This window comes from Anguilla rostrata, chromosome 8 (assembly GCF_018555375.3).
Source record: "Anguilla rostrata isolate EN2019 chromosome 8, ASM1855537v3, whole genome shotgun sequence".
NCBI classification, from domain to species: Eukaryota; Metazoa; Chordata; class Actinopteri; order Anguilliformes; family Anguillidae; genus Anguilla; species Anguilla rostrata.
The window spans coordinates 3,304,765-3,317,735 of record NC_057940.1 but is presented as its reverse complement, the minus strand read 5'-3'; the positions used below and the strand labels follow the sequence as shown (position 1 = coordinate 3,317,735).

Sequence of the window (12,971 nt, the reverse complement as noted above, 5' to 3'; positions counted from 1 at the left end):
ATCTCACGTGAAAGAGTTTTGGGAATGCTTTGGGAACCCCACCAACTTACAGCGATATTTAATGGTGCAATGCACACGTTTTAAAACGTTGTCTGCACCACCCCGCAGAACACTTCCGTATTTGGTTGAGGCTTTGCATGGTCAATGCACGGCTCACATAACTCTGGTTGAAAGTAGTTTTTGATGAAACTGTTCACAACAAGGTCTGTGGATGTTCATGAGTAACTGTAGTGTATTTGTAGAGAGACATGGGTGTTTTTTTTATTTTTATTTTTTTAATGTTTATTTTAAATGTGTAAATTTCTGGCGCTTTGAGCCAACAGTCAACGATGTCGCTTCGCTAGCTAACTCAGCAAGCTAACTGACTAGGAACTGCTAAGTAGCACATATCTTGATCAAGGCTTTTAATAGCCCAGACCTAAATATGAAAAGATATAAAAATAAAAAACTGAAAGTAAATAGGTGAGGTTATGGTTATTGAATTTCTTGACAAAAAGTGTCACCTCATAAAAACAGGTCAAATAGCAGCAGCTTTGTTACATTACATTCCATTTATTTGGCAGACGCTTTTATCCTAAGCGACGTACAATGTGAAGTGCATAACTCTTAAGAGACTCTGCTTTCTGCACAATGAGTGAAATTGGCATACGGTCAGCCCTAGCTAGTTTAGTATTCTGATTAGATTTACATGACTTTACAGTTGATTAGATGTCAAAATTAACTTTTTTTCTTCTTATTTTTGATTGGTTGGGCAAGGCGGAAGCTAGGGTAGGCAAGCTCAATTCTGCACCACCCTGTCGCCGCCCTTGGGACTGACATTAAATATTTTTTTAAAATTAAATTAGTTATCCTATAATCATTAATACGCACTGAAATCCCACCCCAGTATCAAATGCCTACTGTTAATATGAGAGGCACAATTAAAAAATGGCAAAGCCACAAATGTACTGTAAAACAAACCTAGTAACACAAGCCCCCCTGAGTGTGCTTTAAACACAGTCTCTACCGGAAATGGAGTTAGAAACCCCTGCTATATAGTTCCTTTCAGAAAGAACCTCTATGCATCATGACAGAGGTGTGACAGAGCCAAGGCTATCTCATTGGAAACAATCATGCTGTTAGGGTGGATGGCGAAGGTGTTGGCGGCTGTTGTCATGTCCCAAGCGTCTACCAGCACCACCTTCAGGTCCCTGAACACCTTTCTCTGAGCCAGGTTCTGAACGTAGCCAAACCAGTCACTCAGGTGGGTCATCACTGAGTTGAACTCCCTGGTGTTCTCCAGCTTGATGACGACGAGGGTCTGGGGGCTGCGTTCGTGGAGCCTCAGGATGGCCTTACGCATGTTGATCAGCCTCTGGACGAAGATCTCCAGGGGGAAGGGCCTAAAATGCTGTCCCACTCCAATGACCACCACGTCGCCAACCGCTACTCTGTCTACTTCTCTGGAAACGTACCCCAGGGCATCTTTGACCACTTTGTTGCCAATGACAAATGGATGGCTGTGCATCTTCCACTGGACAGTGATGTTCCTTTGTGGGTCCACAGCCAGGACAGAGGAATGAACATCGTACGGTTTCACACATTTCAGACCTGAAACGGGAAAGCATCTCTGAGAATGACTTGGGTAACCTCGGGTAATCTCATGGTGTCCCTTATAAATACACTGTCACTCAAGATCATTTGTTGGTCTTCACGCTCTCAATCTGCTGATCTGTCACTATAAATCAAAAATGTATCCACCCATCTGGTAAAATAATGCAATGCGATCCACTAGATAATGCAATAAGTCTTTACATCATCTGTCAAGTTATTACATTAAACATACAGTGAATGTATTACGTTATCCAGAAAGTTAAAACATCATCATTTACAATGCATTATAAATGCCAAAATTGTTTCATAATGACAAGCTATAACATTACCTGTTGTTATCATCTTGAAGAATACATGTTCAGAATAAATTTCATATTTTGGCACATATTTCGGTTCTCTGCTTTCAATATCCACATTTCAGTTGAAAGAATTTTGGCAAGACGTAACAGATTTCACGTTTACAAGTTTAAGTAACTTCAGACCAAGATGCTCTTCCTTTCAAAGATTCTAAAAAAGTTGGGTTCCAAGCTATTTCCATCCTGAGTAGAAATAAGCTTTTTGAAAAATTCCAGTCTGGCATCTTCTCAATGGAATGCACTGAAACTGCTTTACTTAAAGTGGCCAATGACCTTGTCAGAAATGATAATGCTGTGGTGCTGGTAATTCCATTTAGGTTTTTATTAGATCTCAGTGCTGCCTTGGATACAGGAGATCCTGCCATTTTACTGGACCTCCTTAGAATATGTGTTTGTATTGCTAGCATTTCTCTGGACTTGTTTTCATCTCATCTTTCAGCCAGAAAGGTTTGTATTGCTATTGCTGATCACGTACTCTATCATCTTCAGCTCCAATAATTTATGGCGTTCCTCAAGGGTAAATTTTAGGGCCAGTTTTGGTCTCAATCTATATATTTCCTCTTGGTAACATCATACGCAAACATATTTATGCTGATAATACTCAGCTGTATCTATCTGTTAATGCTGGTTATTTGATGAAGTTCAACACCCAGTCGCAGGGCTCGTGCTTTGCTGGTGCTTAGGGCAACAGTGTAGTATAACAGGTGTAAGGAGTTAGTTGGGTAACCTAAAAGTTGCAAATTCCGTTTCCCCAGTAGGACACTGCCATTGTATCCTTGAGACATTGCTTCAGTATATATCCAGCTGTATAAATGGATGCAATGTTAAAAAAAAACAAAGTTGTGTAATTCACTCTGGACAAGAACATCTGCTAAATGCCTGTAATGTAATGCAATGTCTCGGAACGAGCGTCTTTTATGGTGGGAGCCACCTGGAGGCTCCAGCACACACCCAAATCGCCGTTACCTTTTAGCACTCTGCTGAGTTCCTCTTGCCACTGGCGCACAGTGGAGTCTCCCATGAGTTTCAGGTTCCTTCCCTTCAGACATCTGCTGATGGCGCCCGCACTGAAGAAGTTTCCCGTCTGGCAGGAGGTGGAAGACCATCTGTTTTTAAGGAAGTAGCCGCTCGGTGAAGGAGACGTCATTCCAAAACCTGCCACACACTTTTCAGTTGGTCTATGGGTTCCCGCTAAAGGAATGAAAAACATAGAGAACGAAAGAGAAAATGAAATGATTCATGGAGGTGAATGTAGATGTGTGGATTTGACAGTCAGCAGAAACAAGACAGTGTCACTGGCTATAAAAATATGCAGCTGCCATGTCTGACAAAACATCCCACTGACATTGTGAGACCATTTTGTGTTGGCTAGAGTGTCTGGCAATTTACACACATCCACAATTTGATAACAGTGACCCTTGGAAATCAGAAGTTAGAATAGTAGGAGAGAAGGTGAGATTGACAGCCACAGACATGCAGGGACATACCGGCACAACTGATGACTTTCACAGGACCAAAGCTGTTTCTCATTTCTATTCCAATGTTTTTCCTTCAAAAGAAAGTTGTAACAGATTTAGAGGGCTAGATCCAGTACAAATAAAGGTTAAATTCAAAATTTAATTTGCTGTTTCTGGAGATTGGCTTTACCAAAGAAGCCATTCTAAATCTAAACTGGAACTCTTGTCAGTAGCACTTGAGTAAACTATGGATGCTATGGAGACAGACCAGAACAACACACATGATAATCTGGGTGTTCAGAAACAGGACCCATGTGTAGATTGCCCACCTCTGTTATTCTAGTACAGCTCTAATGCAGTGGTTCCCTAACTCAGTCCTGGGGACCCCTGAGAAGAACACCTCTGATGGCTGTTGTCAAGCTGATGGCAGACATTTATATTATTAAATTCATAGTGGTCATATCCTTGGCAACAAGTGAGCTCTGAAGTCGTCTCATTGGCGGAAGTGACGGGGGGAGGTCTGGTTGTGGTGACGGGTGCAGGCGGAGAGATGGGGGGAGTGGTTTAGCCGGGTGGTAGTTGCAGCTGTGGGCAGTTACGTGATTAGTGCTAACCTTTATCTGCACTGCCTGCAGTGAGACCGGGGAATTCACAACGGATGCACATGGTCACGGACAGCATCAGCAACAAGAGCAATAACGACGGTGACAGTATTCTGTTGCGATTCGTCAATAAAACCATGTGCTCCGTGCCTGTGCGGTTCTGTGGGACTTGTTACAGTGGAATTTATACCCTCATAGCTCCCTTGAGAATTAACATCAGGACACAGCTGTCAATATCGCAGTACATAAGGGGTTTCACTAAGTATATTTTCGGGACAGTTTTGGTCCCTTACAGTAATAACATGCAGCTTTCCTTGAAAAAAGTTTTTCTTTATGTACAAATTTTTTGTGAAAATTCTGGGATTTCGATTGTGGTTGAGATGACAACCAGCATGCATACGGGTCACCAGGACCAAGTTCAGGAACCAGTGCTCTAAAGGCTCACAGTGTGCACAAACCAGGCTTTACCTGCTCAGGAGCAAACGCTCATCCCTGGTCATGTTAGAAATTGGGCCATTTCTGGAGCTCATGGTCCTCAGGGTGCTGCAGGGAAGGGTTTCGGGTCGGACACAGGCGTAGTACTCCGCGTCTTCCTTCTTCCTGTACTCGCAGAGAGGCTTGTCTGCTTTCAGCCGGATGCCGCACTGAGATTCCTCAGTTTTGTTCCCACTGTAGAAGATTCCGGTGTATATGACCTTATCGTAGTTGTGCGCACTGATTCTCCTGAGGATCCCGACAGCCTCAGAGGAGTGCATGAGAAGCACAGACACCAGTATGTCTCCAGGCCAGAACAGGCGGAAACGCACCCGGTAGGAGCCATTGAGCAGGTCAGTAACTTCTCCTGATGCAGAAGCCTGGAGATTGGGAGAGTGGATTCGGGCCAGGATGAAGTCGCCTCCATGCACCTTTGGGTTCCCCCTGTGGTCCTTCATATTCACCAGCACGTTCACGCTGTCCCCCACACAGTACTGGGCTCCGGGCTGCTCCAGGTTGACCACACTGTGCTGGCCACTGGAGGAGCTTTCAATAGAGCTGAATTTGCCGGCTGGTGGGAGATCGTCCCATACCGAACGCATTATGTCTTCCACAGACATCTCTCTGAATGAATTTTTAGCTGGCTCCTGTTTAAAAAAAAAATGTAAATCTCATTTCAAACAACCACGCCTCATTTGGAATCACCAAGATTTCTTCTGTCAAAACAATGGGAAGGTGCGTTTGCAAGAACTGCTGGTATGTTACTCGCACAAGTCAAGAACCCCACCTGTGTGGATGCTCCTGCTTTCATTATACTTTGTATCCCCCATTTATTGTATCCTTTATTTTGGCAGTTACCTGCCTCTACATCTCACACGTGGAAATTAATCCAGAGAAAATTAGCCATCACATGAAATCTGAAAGTAAAATAAGAAGCTCGGACCCTGGACCATAGACCTCAGCTGAGCTCTGTTGAGCAGTTTTAGTAGAGGCCATTGTGATATAGTATGGACACAGGTACATGATATGCAGGGGTGGACAGTAAGTACAAGTACTATACTTAAGTACATTTTTCGAGTATCTGTACTTTACTTGAGTATTTATTTTTTTGGAAACTTATGACTTTTACTCCACTACATTTGAAATATTGTACTTTTGACTCCACTACATTTCTATGAAGGTTGTCGTTACTCGTTACTTTGAAGCATAGCTTTGAAGTCATCAGTTGAATCTTTTTTTATTTTCTAAAATGCGATTGGCCACACGCTGTGTTCCTCACAGGAGAGAAACCAATCACAGTAGCCTACTCCTAATAGGCTGTCGGTCAAGTTCAAAGTGCTTGCTTGTTGCACCAGAGATTGAACAGTTCAATTTGAACTTGGCGGCGGTAATGATGGCGACGGCAGAAGATAAGGATGATTCTTCGCCACCAGAGCATCCATGGCTATATCTCAAGTCCATGTTTGAGATTTGTGAAATTCAGAAAGATTCATATTGTTTTAAATGTTTGCTCTGCTTACCGCGCACGAACTACATCGCTGCATTCAAAAACTCGCCGTCCAACCTGAAATAGCATGTCGAGGTATGTAAACGTTAGCTAACGTTTGTGAGACGAATTGCTTGAATCCCTGCGATTATTATAGCTGGTGCTTGCCCGTTACTTCGTATTTTTGAGAAATAACTGGACATCGTTACCTATTCAAATGTAAGTCCTGTAAAAATACACATAATAAACTGTATAAATAAATAAATCAACTTCATACATAAACATTTAGTAATACTAATACAGCCTTATTTACTATATCAACTTTAAGACAAGCAACACGCTCGTAATTATCTCATCGTGACCCATTAAAGCCAATGGCGTAGACGTTGCTTCATACATTCAAACTGCTTTCCCAACGGCTATTTTGCGTCCTGCGACTTGAGTGACAACAGTGAATATGTACGGATTCCTAGACGTGCTGATAGGGATCGCCCTTTCTCATATTAACCTCAAATACGCAAGACAGGACATTTATACAGGATGCTAGCAAATTTATGTTAAGTTCCATTAATTTATAGGGTTGTGGATACACGTCCCCTTTAGCAACCAAAAGCTAGCGCTGGACCACCTCTGACTAATTTGCCGGCACCGAAAAAAAATCGTCAAAGTGTTGAAAAAATAACCACGGGAGGATAACAAGGACATTTTTTCTTACTTAACTAGGTACAGGTTGTTACCGATATTTCACCTATTTCATATATAGTTGCAAATCAGTTTACGTTTTCCTGTCTGTCGAACGAAGGTGGTCGACTAGGTGCTCTCACTGTAGCACTGACTTTGTTTCAGGTAACAAACTCATGATAAGCGATAGCTAATAGCTAGCTGACCAGTAACAAGCCTTTAATAGTTATGAACAATTAGCTAACTAAATTAATTCTAGCTAGCTAGCTAGCTAAACGTAGCTAAGATTGTATAAATTATACACAGAAACGTTAGATCAATGCTAGTAGTTGATACGCTATAGCTACGTTTTTAACGAACATTTTGATACCTGTTTCCAATGACTTGACAATGTTGCATTGCTTGATCATTTTTTGTTGTGGTAACCTAGCAAGATGACCCAAACTATTAGAGCCACGGTGTTTTTCCATCAATGCATGCTATACAAATAAATACCTATAGTAATTGCATTGGCTACACATGCTGCCCAGCACTAGCCCCATTTTGTGTCTCATGTAATCATCGTTTTTAAGCAATGTAATAGAAAGAGTGCACTTTTTACACAAGAATGTGCATGTAACCAGAATAGTTATGGATTATGCAAGGAATGTATGATGTTCCGCAAGGTGCAATACTGTCAACAGTTATCTGTTTCTGTCGCTTGTTTTTCTGGTAGTGTAACGTTATCGCATTTGAGTTTGGCCAAGTAACGGTTCTTTTCTTCGACTGGTAACCCCAAATAATACTGGCTTGACATAGTTTTAACTATCTAGCTAACATCATTTACTTATTATTTATTTTGCTTGTTATCAGAAATAGTCTAAAGTGACTCCGTTGTTATTGATTGTTTGCGGTAGTCTGCCGGAAGTTAAGTTAGGGTCAGAACAACGCACATGCGCAGTAACATTTGTGTATGTTGTTACCGTGGAAAGCGTCTATACTTTGACTCAAGTAATGGAGTTGTGTACTTTGTCCACCACTGATGATATGATAAATGGAGCAATGCAAGATAATTTCTCTATGGTTTAACCTTAACTGGTACATGAATTGAGTATATTAACAACCACCTACTGGAATGTTTATCCCACATGTACTTCGGATTTTTCGACCAAATGTTCTGATGAACGCAGTATAACTATACATTTCCTGCTCTTTGGCCTCATTTATAGCATTACAATTGTGTAACAATGTTTTCTGAATGAAATTAGCTTTGACACTGACAAAATTTCCATATCTTCTGAATTCTGTATGTCAAGGTGGCATTTCTGAACTATTTTTTAAAAATGAAATGGCTATTACCATTAAGGTAGTCCAGTTGTAAGTTCCTGACAAATAAGAAGAAAAAGAAATAACAAAAATAAAAATGAAAAGTAGTGTCTTGATCAACAAGTTGCCTCTGCATCGTACAGGCACCAGAGCAAGGTGTACTGGTTCAGTACTCTGAAAAAAAAAAAAAATGTTTTATTTATTGCATTACTTTGTCCTGCTAAAGACGGGCATTATGACCCGATGGCACATAATTCTGACCCATAACTTCAATTTTAACTAAAGTGTACGTGGCAGACCTGGGTCAAATACGCATTTGTCTTGGATTCAAATACTTTTCTGTGCTCTGTTGGTCTTGCCTGATGTAATTGAGCCTGCCAATATGACCAGAAGGCATGGTGTGCATTTTTGAGAGTATTTCATTGGTTCCAGTATACCAGAGAACATAAGTAATGGGTAGAAAAGTATTTGAATCCAAAACAAATATGCATTTGACCCAGGTCTGGTACGGAGCTCCCCAAAGAGCCCCACAGGGCAGCGTAGGTGATAAGATATCTAAAGGTAAAGATATCTGAAATTCTGTAAAACTGTATTTGACTTTCTGATTTTCGGTGATTTTTCTAAAAAATAATGCATTCATTCTGATCAGATCAAATCACATAATCAGAACTCAGTTTTGCTTTACTTTCCTTATCACGTTACAGAAACTGTTCTTTTTTTGCCAGTTTCTCAAATTACAAAAAATAAATGCAATACGGATATGGAATGAAAAAATACTGCCAAGAAATTGAAAATTTTAATGATGAAAATGAATCATTTACCATGATGGCTGTTCAGAAAAATGAGTGAAAAATGGGTGAAAGGCTTCTTTGGATAATTATACATCCACCTCAGAATACAAGGCTCCTCTTCTGCATGTTCACGGTGATGTGGTTTTCTGTAAAACAAGTGAATCCCCAGAAAAGTAATTATTACTGAAATGGTGATAATTAATCAGTGAATTCTGATAGCTGGGACAGAAATCTGATGTATCGCGTCTGTACTTCCCGCTCCCGTCTGCTGTCTGTCCTGGCCCCTCGCTGGTGGAATGACCTCCCCGTGGCGGTCAGAACAGCAGAGAATCTTACCACCTTCAAGCGCAGACTGAAGACTCATCTCTTCAGGCTGCACCTCTCCCCACCCCTCCCTAGCCTATAGTTTAGCTCACTGTACCTAGTTAGGATAATATGATTACGTTAGTGTATTTGGCAGGATTGTTGTTTTTGTCTGATTAGGCAAATGTGATTCCAGTGCTAGTTTGTACTTGGTAGGATTCTTGTTTGCTGAACAGCTTACTCTACAGGGTTGGAGTCCTGATCGAGGTGGTCACTTCTGGCACTACGATCCTTACTTCACTCTAGTGTTTCTTTTGCACCTCTACATCGTGAACCAATGCACTTGTTGTACGTCGCTCTGGATAAGAGCGTCTGCTAAATGCCTGTAATGTAATGTAATGTAATGTATAGACTTCTGCACTTTCACTAGGTGAACTTTCACTAGTTCAAGGTTTGGCAGAGTGATGACGTACACAAGCCTAGACGTGCCGAATGGCCTATTCTCATTATGGACTCTTATGTTCTAGGTGGCCTGTTATCCTCTCTGTTCATTATTGTGTTCCAGTTGTGCTAAATAATCTGTTCCCCTCAGTATGTATGCTCATGTTCTTGTGTTCTAGTTTGGCTGCATGGTTCTCCTCAGGATGCGCTGTATGTTCTCAGTCACAGCCTACCCCACAGAGAAAGGGGAAATACAATTTCTCCATATGAACTGTCCATCTGTCTGGGTCGAAGTGACCGGGCCAGCCCCACCTCCACCTCCTCCGATTGATCTTGTCCAACTCCTTCAAAATGGAGATGTTAGGGAGGCACGGCAGAGCGTGAAAATGCTGACCGGTCTTGCAGTCAAATTTAGTCCCATAGTTGGTAGCTCATTGGACTATGCTGACAACCTCAGTAAATTTTAGTTCTTGCTTCAACCAGACAGGTAGAGTTGCCGGGGGTGCTGGAGTCTATCATTGGGCGAGAAGCAGGAATACACCCTGGACAGGCCGCCGATTTATCGCAGGGCACACACACCATTCACTCACCATTCACCTCACACTCATACCTGTGGGTAATTTAGAGTGTCCAGTGAACCTAACCTGTATGGTTTTGGACTGTGGGAGGAAGTCAAAGTACCCGGAGGAAACCCACGCAGACACAGGGAGAACATGAAAACTCCACACAGAAAGGCCCAGGCTGGATTTTTGAACCCAATACCTTCTTGCTGTGACAGTGCTACCTACTGCACCACCGTGCCACCCTTCAACCAGACAGACTTCAGCATTCGAAAGAAATGAGCTCCCCCCCAACCTCTCAGATATGTCATCCTTAACAACAGCTGTTATAGTCCGCAGAGAGGATGTAGAGAGAATCTTTAAACATGTAAATCCCAACAATGCACCAGGACCAGGCAGGCTAACTGGTCGACTCAAATAAACATGTTATAGTCAGTTGTCTGGGACCTTCTGTGAGTGGTTTAACAGCTCGTTGGTGGAGCACTCCAGCGCTTCACATGGAAATCCTGTTATTTGCCCCATTCCTAAGAAAAGTAACCCCGCTTGCAACACTGATTCCCGTCTAGCGGCACTGACATCAGTAGTAATGTAATGTTATGAGAGGAAGGATCTTTCAAAACTGCAGGAGGATATAGGCACCTCCATGGATCAGCTTCCATGTGCTTTAAAGATAGAAAGGTGTGTGGATGACCCTGTCTTCTTCACTCTACTGCAATGTGTGCCTTGTCACCATGAGACACACAACACCCAGGCCGGGGTGGTGTTCTTTGACTGCTCGAGGAAATTTAAATACTGTCAAACCCCATCCTATAGGTCGCAGACTATTCAAGTTGAATGTAAACCCACACCTGATACTGTAGTCTGCCTTTATGGACAGACAGAATATAAACAGGTGAAATTCAATGGCCATTGCAGGTCTGTCAAAACCTCCTCAACAGTAAGTCCCCAGGGCTCTGTGATATCGATATCCCCAGTGCTGTTCACATTGTACACAGACGACTGCAGGGGCACTGAACTAGATGTGCTCATCTTTAAATACTCTATTTATACTGTAATTCTGGATGTATCAAACTCGCATATGCAGCTCCAGTCTGTGGTAGCCACTTCTGCTGGCTGCTGTGAGGACAATCACCTCAACCTCAACGCTTCAAAGACGAAGGAGATGGTCATAGACCTCCGACACACTCCTACCAGCCCCTTCACTCAGACTGGATGGACTGAGTGGGCAGAGGAGTACCTACACCTTGGTACGATAATAGACTTCAAGCTCGCATTTAAGATTAATGCTGAACAGATCTGCACAAAATGTCAACAGGCGCTTTTTCTTCTTGAGAAAACTGAGAAGCCTGCAGGCATGTACGTCCTAATGGACAGGCTTTTTACAGCTGCTTTATTGAATCTGTTCTCAAATTCGGTATCCACGGTTGGTTTGGTTCCCTGATTTGGGGTGAACCTGAGCCCACTTAAATATTCTTACTCGAAAAAGCAGAAAGATATTTGGCCAAGACCATCTCTGAAAAACAGGCCAGAAAAAATGGAGAGCAAGTCGCACAGGACCCCGCAACACCAAATCTATGCGGAGTATAAACTTCTGCCCTCGGGGGTAATTCCGCCCCGTCACTGAAGACCACTTTTGTCCCTACACCCATCCGACTCCTGAATAACACCAACAATGGAATATTATGTTCTTTTGAAACCTCGTGAGGAACTTCTTGCCTTGTGAGGAACTTCTTGCGTAACGAGGCAGAAACATTCAACGCAATCATTCAACACAAAGTTAAAAAAAAAAATATATATATATATATTTTATTTTTTAACTTTGTGTTGCATGATTGCGTTGAATGTTTCTGCCTCGTTACGCAAGAAGTTCCTCACAAGGCAAATAATATTTTGCCTTGCACTGAATACGCACACCGATGATGAGTGAACAGATATGCCCAAGCATAGAAAGATTAGGGCAACAATTGTCAGAGGAAAAAAAACGACTGGGGTGAAAAATCTTACATGCATGAATGCAGGGCACACACAAAGTACATACACATAAAACATGGTTCCACATCACTATTCGTGTCTTTAAAAATATCATCAATACTACCATTCGAAACAAAAATGATTATTTTTCGTTTTGCATGCTTGAGACGTATTAAAAAAGTTTTTTAATAGAGTACGATTTGGCATTAAACTGTCGGATTACTTAGCCCTACTTATTGACGCCCACTTACTGTAGTGTATAATTTCAGTTTCATTGTAAATTAAAATAATTCCTGGAATACTTACTTCCCGACATAACGGACTTTAAGAATTTCCAACACAGTTCTTGATTCGGTAATAATTTACGCTTTAATGTAGCCTATAGGCCATGGAAATCCGGTATTGAACAGTAATGTCTTAATTTCACTTGTTCTGTTTAATTTTAATCGGTTTTCACTGCTCAACTCTAAAATTAAAACATAACCAACGTTTCGAACACAGTGTTCGCAGGAACATGATAGCGCGCACATTACCATTGACTGCGATCCAACATCTCCAAAGCTGATAATAATCTATTTATTTATCCATACGCATTTTGTATAGACGACTGGGAGACTCATAATGAACTCCTGTGGAATTATTAGTTCATATTTAACGGATTAATAATTGTTTTCATTGAAAAAGTAACTTACCCGTTATCACAATGGCAGTAGGTATAAATGTAATACTTAAAAACCGCTGTGGACAATGTTGTGAGGAACCTCATGGAGTGATGATAAATCTTTGACGGCACAAAATGCACCGATTATTTTGCGGACCTTTTCTTTATTTTTCACCTACTGTATTAAAACCGCGCAAAGAATACTTCCAAAAGAAAGAGTAAAAGAAAATATGACAAGCGGTGTTCGCAGAGCAGAAAGCGACAGATTAAACTTCTGGGTTTAAAGGGCT

The 12,971-nt window shown here is 41.7% G+C and overlaps 2 protein-coding genes and 1 long non-coding RNA gene across 3 annotated transcripts in view; 1 reads left to right on the top strand and 2 right to left on the bottom strand.

Moving 5' to 3' along the window:
• Positions 1-12,971, top strand: part of LOC135260544 (NXPE family member 2-like) — a 136,218-nt gene that overhangs the window by 94,754 nt on the left and 28,493 nt on the right. The window lies entirely within an intron of this gene.
• On the bottom strand, positions 273-5,230 carry LOC135260265 (NXPE family member 2-like). Its single transcript, XM_064345509.1, has 4 exons — positions 4,477-5,230; positions 3,437-3,498; positions 2,916-3,140; positions 273-1,590 (listed from the first exon to the last, which is right to left on the bottom strand). Exons 1-4 carry the CDS (start codon positions 5,100-5,102, stop codon positions 1,058-1,060), a joined length of 1,446 nt encoding a protein of 481 aa, XP_064201579.1. The 5' UTR covers positions 5,103-5,230; the 3' UTR covers positions 273-1,057.
• Positions 5,241-12,947, bottom strand: LOC135260563 (uncharacterized). The gene is made up of 3 exons (XR_010331662.1): positions 12,713-12,947; positions 8,776-8,891; positions 5,241-8,128 (listed from the first exon to the last, which is right to left on the bottom strand). It is a non-coding gene; the product is annotated as an uncharacterized LOC135260563 (long non-coding RNA).

Coding starts and splice junctions, on each gene's coding strand:
- LOC135260265 (XM_064345509.1), bottom strand. CDS start 5,102: ATGTCTGTGGAAGACATAATGCGTTCGGTATGGGACGATCTCCCACCA. Junction 3,499..4,476: donor GAGCGTTTGCTCCTGAGCAG/GTAAAGCCTGGT, acceptor TTTCTTTTGAAG/GAAAAACATTGGAATAGAAA. Junction 1,591..2,915: donor ACTCAGCAGAGTGCTAAAAG/GTAACGGCGATT, acceptor TTCCCGTTTCAG/GTCTGAAATGTGTGAAACCG.